Raw genomic sequence first — 18,793 nt, forward strand, 5'->3', positions numbered from 1 at the left:
AAAAGCACAAGGAAAAAAATTTCTGGCTGAAAAAATAACTACAAAAACCCTGGAGTATTTTAAGAAACTTCCAAGAGGCCATTGTGCAGGGAGTGTAGTGTATGAGGGAGACAGAGCTGTGGGAATGAGTGTGAGAAGAGGCAGGGGCCAGATCTGGATATGAAAGCTAATTCCTGCATGAAAGATAATAACTGTTTGAATACCGACTCACAAACCTACTAAATGGACTAATTAATTTGAAGCAGCTAATATGTCAGAAATAACTATAGCTACCTTCCCATGTGATTGCTGTGGTGGTTGATTACTAATGAGTTCCCCAATTCCTGTCTAAATTCAGAGTCAAAAAAGCAACTTAGTGAAACAGAAGAAAAACACACCCAAGTCTCTGACATGAAGTGATAATACACTTAATGCAACACAAAAGCCACTTGCCAAGTAAAATCCAGGCTGGAAAGCACCTCTACGAAAGCACAGGAGTTTATATGGTACCACAAAGTTTTGTCACCATTTCATTATCTCATCTTTCAGTATCCAGTTTGCCACCACCCACTGACACACAGATCTGCAGCCCATGTGGCACAAACAAACCAGAACCTCTTCTTATCTAATAAACGAGCCAACTTTCTCATGAATGATCAAAGAGTAACCAAATTCTCAATACCATCAAGGGCTTACATATTCTATAGAAGAAGAAATCTAGAAGAAATAATTCAGACTCTTAGAGGAGAAGTGAAGACAGAGAGAGATGGCAGTAAGGCCTCATAAACAACACTACCTTGTGCAGCTAACTCTTTCCACCTCTCTTTGTTCTGCTGAATGATGTCCACCAGGTTGTTCTTGAAGCTCTTCAGGTCCACTGCTGCAAGGGAGTAGTCTGGGGAATAGGACCCATCGCTCATGGAGCCTTTTGTATTTGATCGTCTTAGTGCATCAGCAATGTGTAACCCCACAATGGTGGCTGAGCTAACAGTAACAACCAAAGAAAACAAAAAACACCATCAGGATATGGGGTGAACGAGGAAAACCTGAAAAACTTTACAAAACTGACTAGAAAAGCAAGGTAGTAGATGCTCAGTCCCTGTTCTGAGCACGTGGCAGCTGCTCACCTCCTTTCTCTCCCTCCCCACACTGGATTCTCCTTAGTACACACCTTAGTATTTCATATTTTGTGTATTAAACCTCAGTTCTCAAAGGCAGATGCAATATAATATAAAGCCACTAGGTGGCAATACTCCCTAATCTTGTGAGAATTCTCTTCCTAGACGTGAGAAATATAGATAATCATTAAGGAAAAAGTTACTAAACACCACAAAGATGAAAAATGATGCAAAAAAGAAAATATCATACCTGCTTGCCACATAGGAAGAAGTTTCGGCTTTTGAGGCTTCCTCTATAAGAGGAATAACAATTTTCTCTGTTGAGTCTGTCAGAAGAGAAAATGTTGGCTCTACTATGAAATCGATGAAACCTACAAAAGCCAAAATGAAAAGACAGAGAGAGAGAGAAATAAATTCAAGTGTTACAATGTCCTGAATTCTGAAATCAAAAATAATGAAGAGCCTCTGACAATCCTGGGATAGCGAGAATCAACTAAAATATTGGTTCTGCTTACCCTTTGTATTGTTTCAATCTAATAACAGTCTTTAGAGATGGTTTAACTGCTCTATAAAATAATACTTGAAGCCATGGAAGTGACACAATTTAAGCTTGCTAACTCAAGTATATTGGCTTTTCTATTTACTATTCAGCCTTATATAATATACTATTGCTAACAATACATTTAGATCCAATGAGAGTGACTATAGTTTCCTCTCTCAACACCAGGGATCATTATCCTTTTTGAAAGCACATCATGTGCATTTTGGATTTCATTATTTACTAACAAGAAATCATATCTAAGCTCCAAAGAAATTAAATAATTGAAGGTTTTTCTCAGGTAACAGGAAGACAATTACTTTTTGTTACTTACTATATCAGCCAGAGCTTTCTGCCAGTGTGTTAATATTTCAAATTGCTGTTTATTATTCTCTGGATGTAAAGTATTAGTTCACAGCATGTGGGTGTGTTCTGTCAAATCAGTGAAGAGAAAAGTAACATCTCTGGGAGACAGCATTAATCCCACCACTTTGAGATGTCAGTACTGAATGAAGACTTTTACATTTAAAGTACTCATCAAGATAGAAAATGACACACAGAGAAAAGGGCATTGTCCTCTGGGAGTATTTTCCATCCCGTGTTTAGGCAGAGGAGGAGACAACAACCTATTCTAAGGTCTGTGTACATGGCAATATCCCAGATCCCATGACTGCTGTGGGTGCCTCAAGTCAAGAATTGTTGTTGGAAACACAGCTGAGAGCAATGGACTACCACCTGAATATAGGAGACTAGCTGGAGGGAGGCTTTTTAAGTGACAATGTCCTGTAAAGTATGCACATTTAAAGATTGTCCATCAGATGCTTGGATAAAAGTAATTCACATTTCAAGTAACTGGATTACTTATAGTATATAATAAGGCACGTTTTTAATTTAATAAAACTTCAGTAGTTTTAATGGATGCCTTCAAGTTAAATCAGTGTTAATTGACCACCCAGGGTACTATTTTAAGTTCTATGTTCTTTTTTTTTTTTTTTGAGATGGAGTCTCACTCTGTTGCCCAGGCTGGAGTGCAGTGGCGCGATCTCAGCTCACTGCAACCTCTGCCTACTGGGTTCAAGTGATTCTCGTGCCTCAGCCTCCTGAGTAGCTGGGATTACAGGTGTGTGCCACCATGCCCAGCTAATTTTTTGTATTTTTTAGTAGAGACGGGGTTTCACCGTGTTAGCCAAGATGGTCCCGATCTCCTGACCCCGAGATCCGCCCGCCTCAGCCTCCCAAAGTGCTGGGATTACAGGCATGAGCCACTGCACCCGGCCAGTTCTGTCTATGTTCTTAAATGCCTGAGATGTGTAGACTGTCAACTGGGGCATCACCTCTACTAACACGGCAGCAATTTGCATTACAGCAACAAGCCTCAGAAACTTCCATTCTTAGCTTGCCACGTCAGGTCCTTAGCCTGCCACATTTACACTTACTAAGCAAGGACAGGCACCTGTGTCATGGTCTCTAGAAAAACAGCTGTTGAAACTTGGATGGGAAAGGGGGAAAGAGGAAAAGGTCAGAGCAGGCAGCTTTCCCCAAAGCTTTGTGATGGGTGGTGCTGGAGCATAACTACACAGGTAAGAAGTGATCCTTGTGTTTATTGATCATATTGTTCAGTAACAAAAATGCTGGCTCAGGGAATAATTATTACAAGTATTTGAGCCATGCAACACATGTTTTAATAATGGACTGGACTTGAAGTCCCAAACACAAATACAGATGATAAGAATGAGTGTGGTTGGGAGCATTACCATTTTGCAAATTTCCTGTTGTTGGTTAATCTATTCACATCATGAGAGCATATTTTTCCAAATGAAATGTGCACTACTATATTAAGCATACCATGGAAACTTAGTGATAGAACAAGTGCACTAATATTTTCATTGAGTTGACCTATATGGAAAGAATTAAATTACAGAAAACAATAATCAGCAACAAAACAACATAAAATAGTCTCCCACACAAGAAAATTTTATATTTTGTAAAAGGATTACGACCATGATAACAATTACATTTACTAATGTTGCTTTATTGAATTCATTTTGTGAAAATGCTTCAATAATTCTTATTCAGCACCATATAGATGTATTTAAAAATCAAATGTATCATGAATATGGAGTGAGGTTTTCATGGAAGTTACCCCTTTGAACAACATCATTTACCCATTTGAAAACTGACAAGCACACACTCACTTTCCACCATCACAAATCATCAGAATTACCTATTTGTGACTGGGCCACCATGGTTGACTTCCGATCACAAAGTGGGGAAAATGGAAGCCCTAATTCAGCTTCTTTATCTCCCTGGAGAAAGAAAAGCACATTAATATAGACTTGGGTTGGAGTAGCTAAAATAATGAGCAACCTAAGACATAAAGCCTAGAAAAGCCACATCTTTCATTTCTTAATTAGCAATACTTTTTTCTTATCTATAAAACCGAAAGCTATAGTCCAAGTTTATGTAATTTTTCTTGGATGGTCTCCATTTGGGGACATTTTGCAGGAAGAAAAATGATGAATGTTTTCAGTACCTGGAGACTTTGCTTTGGCATTACAATCCCTTGACTTTTAAGAAACAAATGTTTGCTTTTGAAATTTTCCAGAGTCACCATAAAATACCTAGCCATCTTATGTGTTATCTGACATTTAATTAACAATCCAAGTTAATTTATTTATGCCAAGTATATCAACAGAACTTTAGTATCAAAATTTTGTGACAGAACTGTTTTTCAAAATTAAAAGTATATGATGTGAAACACCTTTCTATCCATTAAGCAAGTTTTATTAAATCTTCCACAACATATAATGAGGAATTTCTTCAACATTCTTACATTCAGTGTGCATAAACTTATTTTAATGTTTTCTTCTCAGAGAAAATTGAAATATCAATTTTTTTAATTATTTGATCTCATCTAAAATAGATTAATTGAGCACACATGTTAAAGAATTCCATTTATATTTGGGTTTTACTTCATGAGAAGTAATTAAATTTTCATCTTCTAAAACAAAGGTTGCTGTTCTGGTCAAACCTTTAATATCACAAGGTTTATTAAACTTTGGTTCTTTCCTTTGCATTAAAGGGGATGTGCTTATGAAAGAAAGAGGAGAGGATGCTTCCTTGTTCTTGTTCATTTCAATTTCCTGGCCATTTGAAAGCACATTTTAGGTTCTATTTTCTCCTAATTTATTGGCTGTATACCTTCATGAGCAACACCAGCCTTGCATCATAAGTCCATAACTTAGGATAAAATACGTAACGACTCCACGTCCTTTCACTCTGTTTCCATTAACATCTTTCTATCCTAATCTTTACAACATCATGTCAACATGTAGCTTTACAACTTTTTGAGAATATCTTCTAGAGTAGTTCCCCTAAACCATGCCTTTGATTATGAGAGTTATAGACAGAAAGTCTGGAATCAGAATTGTTGGGGAAAATCTAGATATGGTCATCAAAGAAGTAGGAAAATTAGTTACAAACACGAACATTTCACTATGTCATAACTCAGAGAAAAGAAGGAATAAGAATTTCTGTGACCTCTGCCAGTAACTCCCCTAATTCTTCTGGATAATAATAACACTAATTCCATTTGAAACTGTGATTTATACTCAGCTTAAAGGACAGATGGAAGGGAATTATTAATGCCACTAGTCTTAGAGTCAGAAGATACAGTCAGCTGAATCGCTGCTGTCTAGGGGTTATTGCTGTTACTTCAGACATAGCACAGCCTTTGCTGAAATGAATTCTCCTTATCTGTTACCTAATTTTGTGATTTTGATTTACTTGTTTTAGGGATAAAATATAATAGATGTAATAGTATCTATCCTGAAGTTATCTAAGATTATTTATATGAAGCATAAAGAGTGCCTGACACTTAGTAGTCATTAAGTTTAGCTAATAAGAAACATAATTTAGGTCAGGCGCGGTGGCTCACACCTGTAATCCCAGCACTTTGGGAAGCCGAGGCAGGTGGATCACGAAGTCAGGAGATTGAGACCATCCTGGCCAACATGGTGAAACAACATCTCTACTAAAAATACAAAAATTACCTAGGTGTGGTGGCATGTGCCTGCAGTCCCAGCTACTCAGGAGGCTGAGGCAGGGGAATCGCTTGAACCCAAGAGGTGGAGGTTGCAGTGAGCTGAGATTGCATCACTGCACTCCAGCCTGGGTGACAGAGCGAGACTCCATCTCAAAAAATAATAATAATAATAATAATAATAACTTATAATAGCAACAATATGAATGCAATATGTACAAATTAAAGGTATTTATGTCTAATGCATACACTGAATAGTTTTAAAACACAGGAAATTGAAGTAGTGCTTAATTTAGCATGTAACAGAGAGGCATCAGCTTTTTCTCCCTCTTTATTTCTAGCAAGGAATTGACAAGAAAGGATTTCCACTTTTGAAAGATTAGTTTGTCTGCAGTATGAGAGATGACTTGGGGTGAGTTGAGGATTACTCCTTGGCTTCCAGTGTGAATGGAAAGGAGGAGTCTGTTGGTGCCACTAATGGAAACCAGATGATCTGGGTGGGGGAAAGATTTGAATACTATTATGGATTTGGTTTCTAACATGTTGAGGATAAGGTGCAAGAATAATGTCATCAATCATTTATGTTAAAATATAAATACTAATATTACTATTGATGAAATAAAATAGAAATAAAGCTACCAATAGGCTTTTGGGAACCTGATATTAGAGATGCTTATTTAACATATGCAGATACAACTGCGTTTTATTCTTTTGTGTATTTGTTAGGTTGGTGCAAAAGTAATTGTGGTTTTTGCAATTAAAATTGTCAGTAGTCTTAGAGTCAGAAGATTCAGTCAGCTGTATCTTTTGCAATTAAAATTGCAAAAACCACAACTACTTTTGCACCACCCTAAATATTACAAGATTGTATCTATTAAATGCTGCTAAGCTACATTTAACTTTTTTTTTTTTTTTGTCAAGATGCTGCTATCTGGTATTTAAGGACACAAATGTAATAGATGTATTTTTATACTCTGTGGTACAAGCTCTTTGGCCCCAAAATGGTAACTTTGGCCTGAGAAAGGCATTATGATGATTTACTTTCTTTTTTTTATTTTTTTATTTTTTTGAGACAGAGTTTCGCTCTTGTTGCCCAGGCTGGAGTGCAATGGCGCAATCTCGGTTCACTGTAACCTCTGCCTCCCAGGTTCAAGCAATTCTCCTGCCTTAGCCTCCCGAGTAGCTGGAATTACAGGTGCCTGCCACCATGCTGAGCTAATTTTTTATATTTTTAGTAGAGATGGGGTTTCACCATGTTGGCCAAGGTGGTCTCGATCTCCTGACCTCAGGTAGTCCACCTGCCTCGGCCTCCCAGAGTGCTAGGATTACTGGCGTGAGCCACTGTGCCCGGCCACTTTCTTGAGCTACATTTTATAGAATGTTGAATGGCAACATATTTCCTATAGGGCTTAGGCATTTGACAGATATATGCAGGGATGACCTTCCTACAGATGGAGCAAGAGATTTTATATTCTATTTGCTTCCTGTACCCCACAATTAATTAAGAATATTAAATTTTCACTGTCAAAGCACATTGAATGCTAAAGTACATTAATTATTTAATTTATTTATAAATATTTCAAAGTGTTATTTACTCTTTAGGGTGAATAAAGGCCATGAGTGCAAGATTAGTGGGGGCCCTGTAGGTAAACTATGAAGGAACTAGAACTCTGTATAAAGAGAATGTTAGAATCTCTGAGTATAGATTTGGCCATGTTTATAATTTCCTCATTCTGTCCCAGGATAGGGAATATTTATTTTCCATCAAGGTAAAAGCAGAGGTCATCACAATAAGCACTGTGAAAGAAGAGTTTATATTTTTCTTAGAGGTTTCGCTGTCATTTGAGGATGCTGCCTTCAGGGGGCCAAAATACACTTTTAAAAATGAGGAGTAAGTAGAAAAACTGGCCCCATCGAAATGGAAACTCAAGGCAGCCTGAGGTTCTCAGGCCCCACAACTTGTACCTGTCTTTACAATTCCCTGGAGATCCTTCAGGTTTCTTCTCTGAAAGCCTATAAGAGAACTAGTAATTGTTTTTAAATGCTTTCCTACCATTGTAAAGTGCTCTGACAGCCATTAATAAGGTATGAAATCCATTGACTTAACAGCACCTTTTTGTTGTTGTTGTTTGTTTTTTGCATTTCTCTGAAACCAAAAAAATTTCTACAGTTTTGCTTTGTTTTTGTTTTTGTTTTTTTCTTGAGAGGAGTCTCACTCTGTCGCCCAGGCTGGAGTGCAGTAGCACGATCTCGGCTCACTGCAACCTCTGCCTCCTGGGTTCAAGCGATTCTCCTGCCTCAGCCTCCCGAGTAGATGGGACTACGGGCACCTGCCACCATGCCCAACTAATTTTTGTATTTTTAGTAGAGACAGGGTTTCACCATATTGGCCAGGTTGGTCTCGAACTCCTGACCTTGTGATCCGTCTGCCCCAGCCTCCCAAAGTGTTGGGAGTATAGGCATGAGCCACCGTGCCCAGCCAGTTTTGTTTTGTTTTGTTTTGTTTTAATGAAGAAGATAAGACAGGGTAAAGTACAGAAATCTTGAGAAAACTCTTCACTGAAACTTCAATTTTAGAGAAAGAAGCAACGTCAATAATAAATATGCAGGAAGCCCCTGACCACAGGGACAGGGGCTTAGGTCACACTCCTCCTAAGGACAGCCTTTGGAGACATTCTAAGGCTGAGGGTGAAATCTGACAGACCACTGGTTCTATAGAGAATTTGATTGGGAGAGGAGAGGAGGATGCACTAATTTAGCCTTATTTGGAAAACTTAAGGAATTTAGGCCCTCTAATTACCCTTCTTTACTTCTTCTACAAATGGGCCCTTCTAAATTCGAAGAACACCACGAAAAACATTTAAGCGTTTAATAATTACAGCAACTAATACATTCACTTTTGGTAAAATATTGGTCTGATATAACTGTATTTCTGTGAATGTTATAAATATTTTATGGAATATTAGAACCCCTGGTGTAATCGGTGTTTATAGTGCTTTTATGGCTCTTGAAACTAAAAGCTTCACTTTTTTACATTTAAAGTTATCTTGGCTCATTGCTACAGTTCATTTCTGCAATTTTAGGGGTTATGTTTATGATTTCTTTAAAAAGCCAGATCCTTGGCTGAGAATGGACTAACTAAGTACATTTGTATTACTATGGAAAATGAAATTTATTTTGAAATAACACACTTTATACTACTTCTAGCAACATTTAAAAATAGAGAGGCCTGACTGTATACAATTCAAGGTAAAGTAAATATTTTGACCTTTCCTCCCAAATAACTTGCATTTCTAATTATTTTTTTCTTCTTGGCCAACAAGGTAATAATGATTAATAAATGCAGATTTTGTTCAAATATAGATTTTTTTCGTGTGTCACAAAACAACTAGTTGAAGAAGGGAAAAATTCATGTAGTTATTGTTATTTAGTTTAAAATACAAACACAGTTTGATGGAAGCGACTATTTTTGTAAAAAAATTAACTGCATTGACTTCTTAACTTGCCAACCTGACATGTGTGTTCAAGAGGGGAATAAAAAGCAAAAACCTGTCTTCTTTTACCAGTGATTACTTTTTTGGCTGGTATTGATCTCTCTCTCATATCAGTCATAGTTAAAATAAAGCAGCATCCTCCAAATCTACCCATTACTGTCAGTAGAAGCAACTGTGTTGATCTGCGTGAAAACTCGAGGAGACATTAATCGTATTAATAAATATCACAGGCTTGTTGCGAAAATGCCTTGGAAATGAGAACCCGCTCTACTGCCTTTTACCATTAGCGGCTTATTCAAGAGTCAGAAATCAGCGTTTCGCAAGACTGCAAATTCTGGATACAATTCTGATCTCTGGCTAGTTTCTCATGGCTTTAGAGGGTGAAACTAAAGTAGTAGCACTAAAGAATGGGATAACGTTGATGGGATTTTTAAGAATAATACAAATAGCTTGTCTTCCAGAAATACACAGCATTTAAAAAATTCTTAGTGTCTGTTTGAGTCCATTTAAGTAAAATGAGTTTGATAGACAAACTAATAAGAAAATGATTTAGAAGTCAATGTATAACAAAATTTCTCTGCATTTTTCTGAAATATTCACACACACACACACACACACACACACACACACACACACACAGAGGAACTTTTCTTGAAAGGTTGCTCTTGAAAAATTCTAAAAATCAGCTCTTTCCTTCGCTACTTTTCTGATTTTTTGAATTTCTCTCCAGGCTCTAATTTTGTTCAAACCAATAGAAGGAATTGCAAGTCTAGCATTACATTCTGCAGAGCAAAAAGGAAAATACTTCTCTTAATTGGCTACTTTTTAAACTTGATGATTGTGTTGGAAATGTGCTTTTAAATTGTGCCCAGATCTTTAGAAATTCAGCGTTAAGTAACTATGAAACAACAAAATACTTATAAGCAATGGTGTAGTATACTGATAGTTTGCCTTGGAAAGTATAAAGCTTAAGATAGACTAGCAGGATAACAAATACCACCAATTCCTCACATTTGAAGCCCTCTTACTTTTGTTCTATCATTTTGTTCCCCACAATCATCCTGGGAAGTAGGCAGGATGGGAAAAGGTAAGAAGGTATATGGAGACAGGAAGGGGAAGACTCATGTCTCCCACTACTGGAAGAATGAGAAGCTAGGGCCTACCCTTGAGTTTTCTGAAGTCAAGTCCAATTATCTCTCTAATTTGCATTATTAGGCTTCTTATGTTTGACCAATGTACATAAAATACAGTCTTTAACAAGAAATACAAGATGTTTACATTTAAACTAGCTGAGCACCATGATGAGCTCTGGACAGACCTCCTTTGATTTACCTCAAAATCTCTAGCACAGCCAGTGGAATTTAAGACACAGTATTTAGATTCTTAGTACCTTCCAAAGGAATGAAGACACACATTTGCAAATTGCTTTGTAAAAGTGCTGTTTTCACTGTCTGAGATGAAAAACCCAGTTACCTTGGCTAAATGCATAGCAGAATGGTATCAGGTGGGTCTGATAAAGTGATAGTTTTACAGATGGCTATGTGAGGATGAACAAAAATAAAACATACAAGAACCATTGTAGTCCTGCTAATTTCTAGGACATCTGCATAGATACATAGACACAGTTCAATATCTTACGTCAAATCAGAGCAATGCATACAGCAAGGAGTTTCATGTTCATTGCTTATTTACCTCCAAAGGTGTACATTATGCAGTATGACTAAGAATAAGTGAGAGTAATATGGGATTTATTTAGTTAGTTCAATGCAAGAAAACATTTTACCTGTTGGAATCAATATCATATTTCAGTGTAAGTTTCATAAAGAAAAACTTGTTTTGCTTGAAAGACATAATTGTTGGCAGTACAAACTTATTTTGACCTTTAACACCACATTTTTCTGTTTTGCTGCATATGTTTCTGAAGGGGATTTGAAAATCATTTACTTTTAAAAATCCAGAAATTGGTGAACTTTCAAAAGATCTGAACTCAATTTCATTGAATTCATTAATCTCATGATCCTGTCAGGTATTCTTTGTCTGTTTTGAAATCAGTAAAACAAAAGGATAATACAAATCGTGATATTATTTGGAGATCTAATGGTAATCTTCCGGAGTCTCTGGGATTTTAGTTTTGTTTTTTTTTCACAGTAATTTTTTTAGGGTCTTCTTTAAGTCAGAGATGAGCTACCTTCATTATGATATACTCTTTTTAAAAAAATTAAAGGGAAATTTATGTGCAAATCTGAAGTGTATAAACAGGAACACTTGTATAATACTTGATTAAGATATAGAGCATTTCCATTACCCCCAGAAAGTTGCCTTAACCTCGTCCAAGGAATCCTAACCCATATAGGCACCTACTGTTCTGATTTCTATCACCATATATTAATCTTGCCAATTTTTGAACTTCATATAAATTGGTTTATAGTATGTATTATTTTGAGATTTATTGTCATTTGTATCATTAGTCTATTTTTTATTGTTGCTTGATATTCCATTGTATGACTGTACCATGATTTATTTTTTATCCATTTCTATTTTTGATGAATATTTGGACTGTTTCTAGCATTGAGTTTTTGTAAGTAGTATTGTAATGACTACTCCTATATAAGACATTTGGTGGGCATAAACACTCATTTCTCTAGGGGTAAAAGTGCTGGGTCGTAAGGGATATTAACTATCCCTTCATATTAACTTCAGTAGATGATATCCAGTAGTTTTCCAGAGTGATTGTAATAATTTATCCTCCCACCTGTGATGTATGTATGATAACTCCAGTTGTTCCTCATTTTTGGTAACACCTTATATTGTCAATTCTTTTAATTTTAGCCATTCTCATGGGGCTATATGATATTTCATTATGGTTTAATTTATAATTCTTTGATAAGTAAAGACAATGAACATACTTGTATGTATGCATTACCTACTTGTACATTTTCTTTTATAAAATATCCGTTCAAATTGGCCTGATTTTCTTTTTACTATTGATTTGTTGAAGTTCTATATGCAATTGGACACAAGTCCTTGGACAGATATTTGTAGTACAAATATTTTCTCTCAGTCTATGGTTTTGCATTTTCTTAACAGTGCATTTGGAAGAACAGAAGTTTTGAGTTTTGCTTTTTTCCACTTCATTTTTTTTTTCTTTTATGGGTAATGCTTTATGTGTCTTCTCTAAGAAATATTTACCTACCCCCAAGATTAGAGAGATCTTCTCTTGTGTTTTCCTCTAAGATCTTTATAGTTTTAGGTTTTGTGTTAAACTCCTTAATTTTGAATTAGTTTTTGTGTTAAGGTGTAGGTAGGGGACCAGTTTCCTTTTCTTCCCATATATTCACTAATTGCTGTTCCATTTCCTTTTGTGGAAAGACTTTGCTTTCCCCATGTAGTTGTTTTGGTGCCTTTGTAAAGATCAAATGACATTATCCATATGAGCCTGTTTCTGAAATCACTCCTCTATTTTAATGATCTATTTGCCTATCCCTATGCCCTATGCCAATTACACAGTGCCGTGATCACTGTAGCTTTATACTAACTCACATAAGGAGGAAGTCTAAGTCCTCCAACTTCTTTAATCTTTTTCAAAATTGTTTTGGCTGCCTTAGACTCTTATATTTCTATACAGATTTTAGAATCAGCCTTTCAACTTCTACAAATAAGCCTGTTACAATTTTTGATAAAGATTATGATAAATTTATTAAAAATTTGGAAGAATTGACATCTTAGAAATACTGAGTCTTTCAGTCATTAACATAATATATCTCTCCATTTATATAGGTCTTAAAATTTCTCTCAACATTTTGTGGTTTGCAGTGTGGAGGTTTCATATACATTTAATTAAAGGTTTCCCCGAATATTTTATTATTTTATGGTGTTATAAAGTATACCGTTTTCAATTTTTATCTTCAAATTGTTTGCAGCTTGCATACAGAAACACAATTGATTCTACAACTAATAAGCTCATATACTAATTCTAGTAGCCTTTTGTAGATCTCTTGAGGTTTTCTATGCAGATGCTCATGTTTCTGCAAATAACAGTTTTATTTATTTTTATTCAAAGTATACTTTGTTTTTTATTACCTTCCTACACTGGCTAGAACTTCAGATGCAATGTTGAATAGAAATGGTAAGAGCACCTATAATGATCTTAGAATAAAAATGTTCAATATTTCATCGTGAAGTATCACATTAGCTATAGACCTTTGATCAGGCTGAGAAAGGTCTTCCACTTCTAGTTTACTAACAGTTTTTATAATTAATGTCTGTTGAGTATTGTCAAATGCATTTTGCACATCTATAGGGTTGATAATATATTTTTTCCTTTATTTCCTTTAATATGGTGAATTACCTTAATTTTTTAATATTAAACTGACTCAAGTTATGATATGATATGCACTTTCTTACTAAATTGCTGGATTTGATTTGCTAAAAATTTTAAAAATTAAAAAAAATTTCTCCTTTAGTTTTATGACAGATGTGGATGTGTAATTTTCTTTACTTGAAAAGTCTTTGTCAGGTAATGTCGAGAATTATGCTGTCAAATTTTCCTCTTCCTCTATGTCATAAAATAATTTGTGTAAAACTGGCATTACTTCTTCCTGAAATGTTTCAGAGAATTCTTTATCTCTCAATTGAATTGAATACTGAGAATTGAAATCAGAAATAAGAATTAAAGTCATCTAAGCCTAGAGTTTTCTTCATAAGAAGAGTTAAAGTACAAATTCAACTTCTGAAACAGATACATGAATATTCAGACTACATGATTTTTTTCTTGTGTCTGTTTTGGTAATTTATATCTGTCAAAAATTTTGACAATTTCATCTAAGTTTTCAATTTTGTTGGCATAAATTGTGCATAATATTCCTCATCCTTTTGATGAATATGGGCTCTATAATGATATTCTCTCTTTCATTTATAGTTTTTTTCCTCTTTTTGATCTTGCAAGTAATTTCATTACTTTTTCAGAGAGCCAACTGTTATCTTTATTAACTTTAGTTATTGTTTGTCTTTGTTCTATTTCACTGTTTTTGGCTTTTATATTTATTATATCCTTCCATCAACTTATTTTGATTCAATTTTCTTAACTTCTAGCTTCTTAAGGTGAAACAGATATAACCTACTTTATTACATGTTTGTTTTTTTTCTAATATAAGTATGTAAAGCTATAAAATTTCCCCTAAGCACTGCTTCAGTTGCATCCAACAATTTTCAAATATTATGTTTTCAAAATCATTCAACTTAAGATATTTAAAAATTTCTTCTTAACCTGAAAAATCTTTGTATCTCTTTATGTTTCTGTTTTTGCATCTCTAATGTCACAGGGCTATTCAGAAAGATCTCTGGTTGATTGGTTGAGTATATTATTATAATTTTTAATTGACCATAATAAGCAGTTGACCTTTAGAATTTGGTAGTTTTTTACATTTAGTGTATTTTTTTTTAGCAGAAAGTAAATTATTAAAATATTTTTCAATACTATTTTTAGGACCAAAATATTTGAATTTAGAAGATGCTACTCAGTAACTTTCTATAGGAATATAAATTGCAATATAAAAATGAAACCACACATTATGTCCATCAACAATGGGAGACAGAAACCTGAGTCATCCAAACATAGTAATATATTTGGTGTTTATATCTTCAGAACAGGTATAAAATTAATGAACAAACTTTCAAAATAAAGAACAATTCTGAGAAATGAAATAATCTGAAAATACAGAAATAAAAGAACTTCTCTAAGTGGGACTGTGATATAATAAAACAAAATTATCTGATATTCATTCCCAGTTCTGGCACAGAGCTTCAAAAACCTGTGGAATTTCATGAGTGATAGGAGACTCTATGCTAATGAGGCAACTCTGGCCCTATCCCCTAGATAGTTTCAGCATAAGGCCTGGTCACCAGAAACCAACCACATGATTAGAAAGTTGGAACTTTAAGCCAGCCAGGGGATATCTGGGAAGGAAGCGAGGCTGGAGATTGAGTTCAATCGCATGTCCAGTGGTTTAATCAACCATGCCTATGTAATGAAACCCTGATAAATACTCTGGACAGGAAAGCTCAGTAGAGCTTCCTGGTTGGTGAAAACATTGACAAGGCAGGGTGGTGGTACTTGCTAACTCCACTGGAAATAGCAAGGAAGCTCTGCATCCAAGACCCTCCCAGACCTTTCCTTATGGGCCTTTTCATTTGGCTCTTCCTGGATTGTATTCTTTATAATAAAATTGTAATTGTAAGGATAGCACTTTTGAAGTTTTGTGAGTCATTCTAGCAAGTTACCAAACCTAGAGAAGGTTGTGGGAACCACTGAACTTGTAACTGGCTGGTCAGAAGTGCTGGTGTCCCACAGCCCCATCTGCAGCTGGCATCTGAAGTAGAGCCAATCTTGTGGAAGACTGAGCCCTTAATTTGTGCAATTTGATGCTAACTCTGAGTGGTTAAAATCACATTTGTATTGTAGTAATCCAGCTTGGATTGTGGGGGTTGCAAAACAGGGACATGTATAAAGAAAAGATGTGTACTTGTGGCAGAGAACACCAGTCACAATCCTTGTCCGGGCTTGTTTCTGACGTAACATTAGATTTTTGTTGTTGTTGTTGCCTATTTCAGTTAGGCATGTGGCCACCCAGCTAAAGCAATATTTCTCGGCCTCCATTAAAATTCTGGCCAACAAGATTTATGCAGGACTGTTATATATCCTCATCTACTCTTTTTATTATGAAAGCTATTTGCTGTCTCTGCTGTGGCACTTACGTCTTAACAGCAGATAACAATTCTTAGCTGCTTTTATTTTTCTTTCCTGAGAGTAGCATCTGAGATCCAAAATTTGAATCCCTTTAAAACATGTATCACAATACATAGACTTAATACATTTTTCTGATAGATTAATACATTTTGCTGAAACCCCCAAGAATGTGTGGTGGCCAGCTGATAATAGTAAGTCACAAGCCCTGGATTCCATACAGAAAAGGTGTACGCTAATATGCACAGTCACTATTTCCAAAAACATTTGCACAGAGTGTGAAAGAGGCACCTGCAGGAAAAACTCCTCCATTAGGGCCATGGTCCACCGATAATGCAGCTTCCAGGATTTGGCTGGGTGGCTGATGTCTGCCGCGTGGAGAATCAGGGACATGGTTTTGGCTCTGTCAATCCTGTCAAACCAAGGACATGCTTATATTATTCAAAACAAAGGAAACAATTACAGTCTTTTCTGAGGCCAAGCCCCTGGAACTTTAACATGACAAAAAAAAAAAAAAAAAAAACCCACAAAACAAAACCTACCCTTCAGGCTGCTGCAAACTGTTTCTTATATTTTTAATTTGCTGGAAGTGACCTGACATGTCTGTAGATAAAACCATTTCAATCACTAGGTTCCGAAGATCCCTGCAGAGTCACCAAAAGGAGAAAGGTTCATTCAGCCATTTATTGTTCTGAAGTGGAACATTTCAATAAATAATCACTCACCATGTTTTATTGTTCTCAGTGGATATGAACACAAAAGATGCTACTTTTTAAATGTGAAAGTCCACACACAAGTTTGATATTATTTTACCTTTTAACTGTCATGGATCTAAGAAGTTGCCAGCAGCAAGAATGGCAATGATGTTCACACCTCCCTGAAGAGCTAGTGCTTTCCCTTCTCACTCCCACAACTCTTCTGCAGTCATAATTCCTAAATATTATTATTTTTAATCTGAAAGGAACTTTAGCCATTTTAAAGAAAAACTATTCCAAATACAGTATTATATAGTATTTCAATGCTTTGGGGAAAAAAAGTAGTCCAGTGGGGCCTGAGACTATTCTAAATCCACGTCAACCAAACTAAAAGGTTTGATGTCTCAGAGAAGAGATAGAGATAAGAAGGGCATGAGATTTCAAGATCCTCTCTGATCCTTCTTCATCTTGCATTTTTAAACAAAACTACTACTATTAATAAAACCAGTGCTATTCATTCAGTATTTATTCAGCAAAGCGCTGAACTGTAAGGATTAAATGTCTTCATATAATACCGATATTAGAATACTTTAGCAACTAGTTGCTTTGTATGTATACAAAGACATTTAATCCTCCTAACAATCCCTGAGGGAGCATTAATATCTCCCCCCAAAGGAGACTGAGTCACCCAGTCACACAGCTGGTACATGGCTCAGATAAGATTCAACCCAAGAGTTCCCACTTCCAAAGCAGACATGTGGACCACTCCTCTGTGCCAAGCTTCCATCATAAGAACCCCAGAGAAACCAAGAAGCTAAAGTGAGTAGTGATTGTCTGTTTAAGCTTTTGGGATCTGACCCCACCTAACATAGATAGAGCCATTGGTATTACTGACTATTTTAACCAAGGCACTGTAAATACAATAACCATGTCACAAAGCCTCACACTTAGTAGAAAATAAGGCACCCCAGCAAAGCCTTGCATGTTCCACAATTCCTTGTTTGCTCTATACAGATAAGTTAAAAAAGTCACTTGTACTGGAAAACATATTTCATTTTCATTGTGTGGTGTGGCCAGTAGGATAAGACGAACCAAAAGTGTGAAGGAAACTTGAATTATGATCTTGCACACAGATATTTTACTTAAAGATGATATAATCTATTCGATTGTTCTTTTTAAAAAACTACATATTGGCCGGGCATGGTGGCTCACGCCTGTAATCCCAGCACTTTGGGAGGCTGAGGCGGGTGGATCACGAGGTCAGGAGATCGAGACCATCCTGGCTAACACAGTGAAATCCCATCCCTACTAAAAATACAAAAAAAAAATTAGCCAGGCCTGGTGGCGGGTGCCTGTAGTGCCAGCTACTCGGGAGGCTGAGGCAGGAGAATGGTGTGAACCCAGGAGGCAGAGTTTGCAGTGAGCCGAGATTGTGCCACTGCACTCCAGCCTGGGCGACAGAGCAAGATTCTGTCTGAAAAAAAAAACAAAAACTACATATTGATGGTTCTTGCTGAAAATCATGAGCACTCAACATTTCTATTGAATTTTTAGATGGAAGCCATGAGAATCAATACTTTGCTTACTTACTTTTATTCAAGTAGTAAGGGAAAGGAAACTATTAATAAAATTATTCTCAATTACATTTTTTTCGCTGAAAATATGACAAGACCCATATTTGAAAAGCAACTGAATAAGAACATTTATGTTAGCTAAGGAAAATGAGATTAGAGTTTAAGGAAATCAATAGAATCTAATAGTGTATTGTGCTTTGCATATAAATGATCAGTAAATGCTAGAGGTTATCAATAACCAACTAATAATATGTCAATAATTAGGCAAAATAAGAAAACATTACTTAATTTATAAAATTTTCTTGTGAAAACTTTTAAATTAATGCATTTATTTTTACTAAAAGTGCTTTAAGAAATAAACAGATATGTAAACAGAAAACATCAGTCTTTAAGAAGATATCCATATTTTAATTCTTAGTAAAATGTTATTAAAGGTATAGTATCAAATAGGTATTTTATAGATTTTTGGAAAGTGTTGAATCTACTAAATTCTAAAATGTATATAATATGTACACTATTTGTTAAAACAATTCTATAAAAACATTCAATTAAAATGACTCTGAAGTTACCAAACAGAAACTTAGACAATTACAGCAATAAACTATTAGAAT

General features: G+C 35.6%; 1 protein-coding gene across 15 annotated transcripts in view; it reads right to left on the reverse strand.

Annotated features, from left to right (window-relative positions):
- Nucleotides 1-18,793, reverse strand: part of PDE1A (phosphodiesterase 1A) — a 390,387-nt gene that overhangs the window by 44,648 nt on the left and 326,946 nt on the right. For all 15 annotated transcript variants that reach the window (NM_001135342.1, XM_024243036.3, XM_054548811.2 and 12 more), the window contains 5 exon segments: nt 776-963; nt 1,348-1,468; nt 3,860-3,941; nt 16,205-16,325; nt 16,456-16,557. In NM_001135342.1, coding sequence (NP_001128814.1) covers nt 776-963; nt 1,348-1,468; nt 3,860-3,941; nt 16,205-16,325; nt 16,456-16,557 — 614 coding nt within the window.

This window comes from Pongo abelii, chromosome 11 (assembly GCF_028885655.2).
Source record: "Pongo abelii isolate AG06213 chromosome 11, NHGRI_mPonAbe1-v2.0_pri, whole genome shotgun sequence".
Lineage (NCBI taxonomy): Eukaryota > Metazoa > Chordata > Mammalia > Primates > Hominidae > Pongo > Pongo abelii.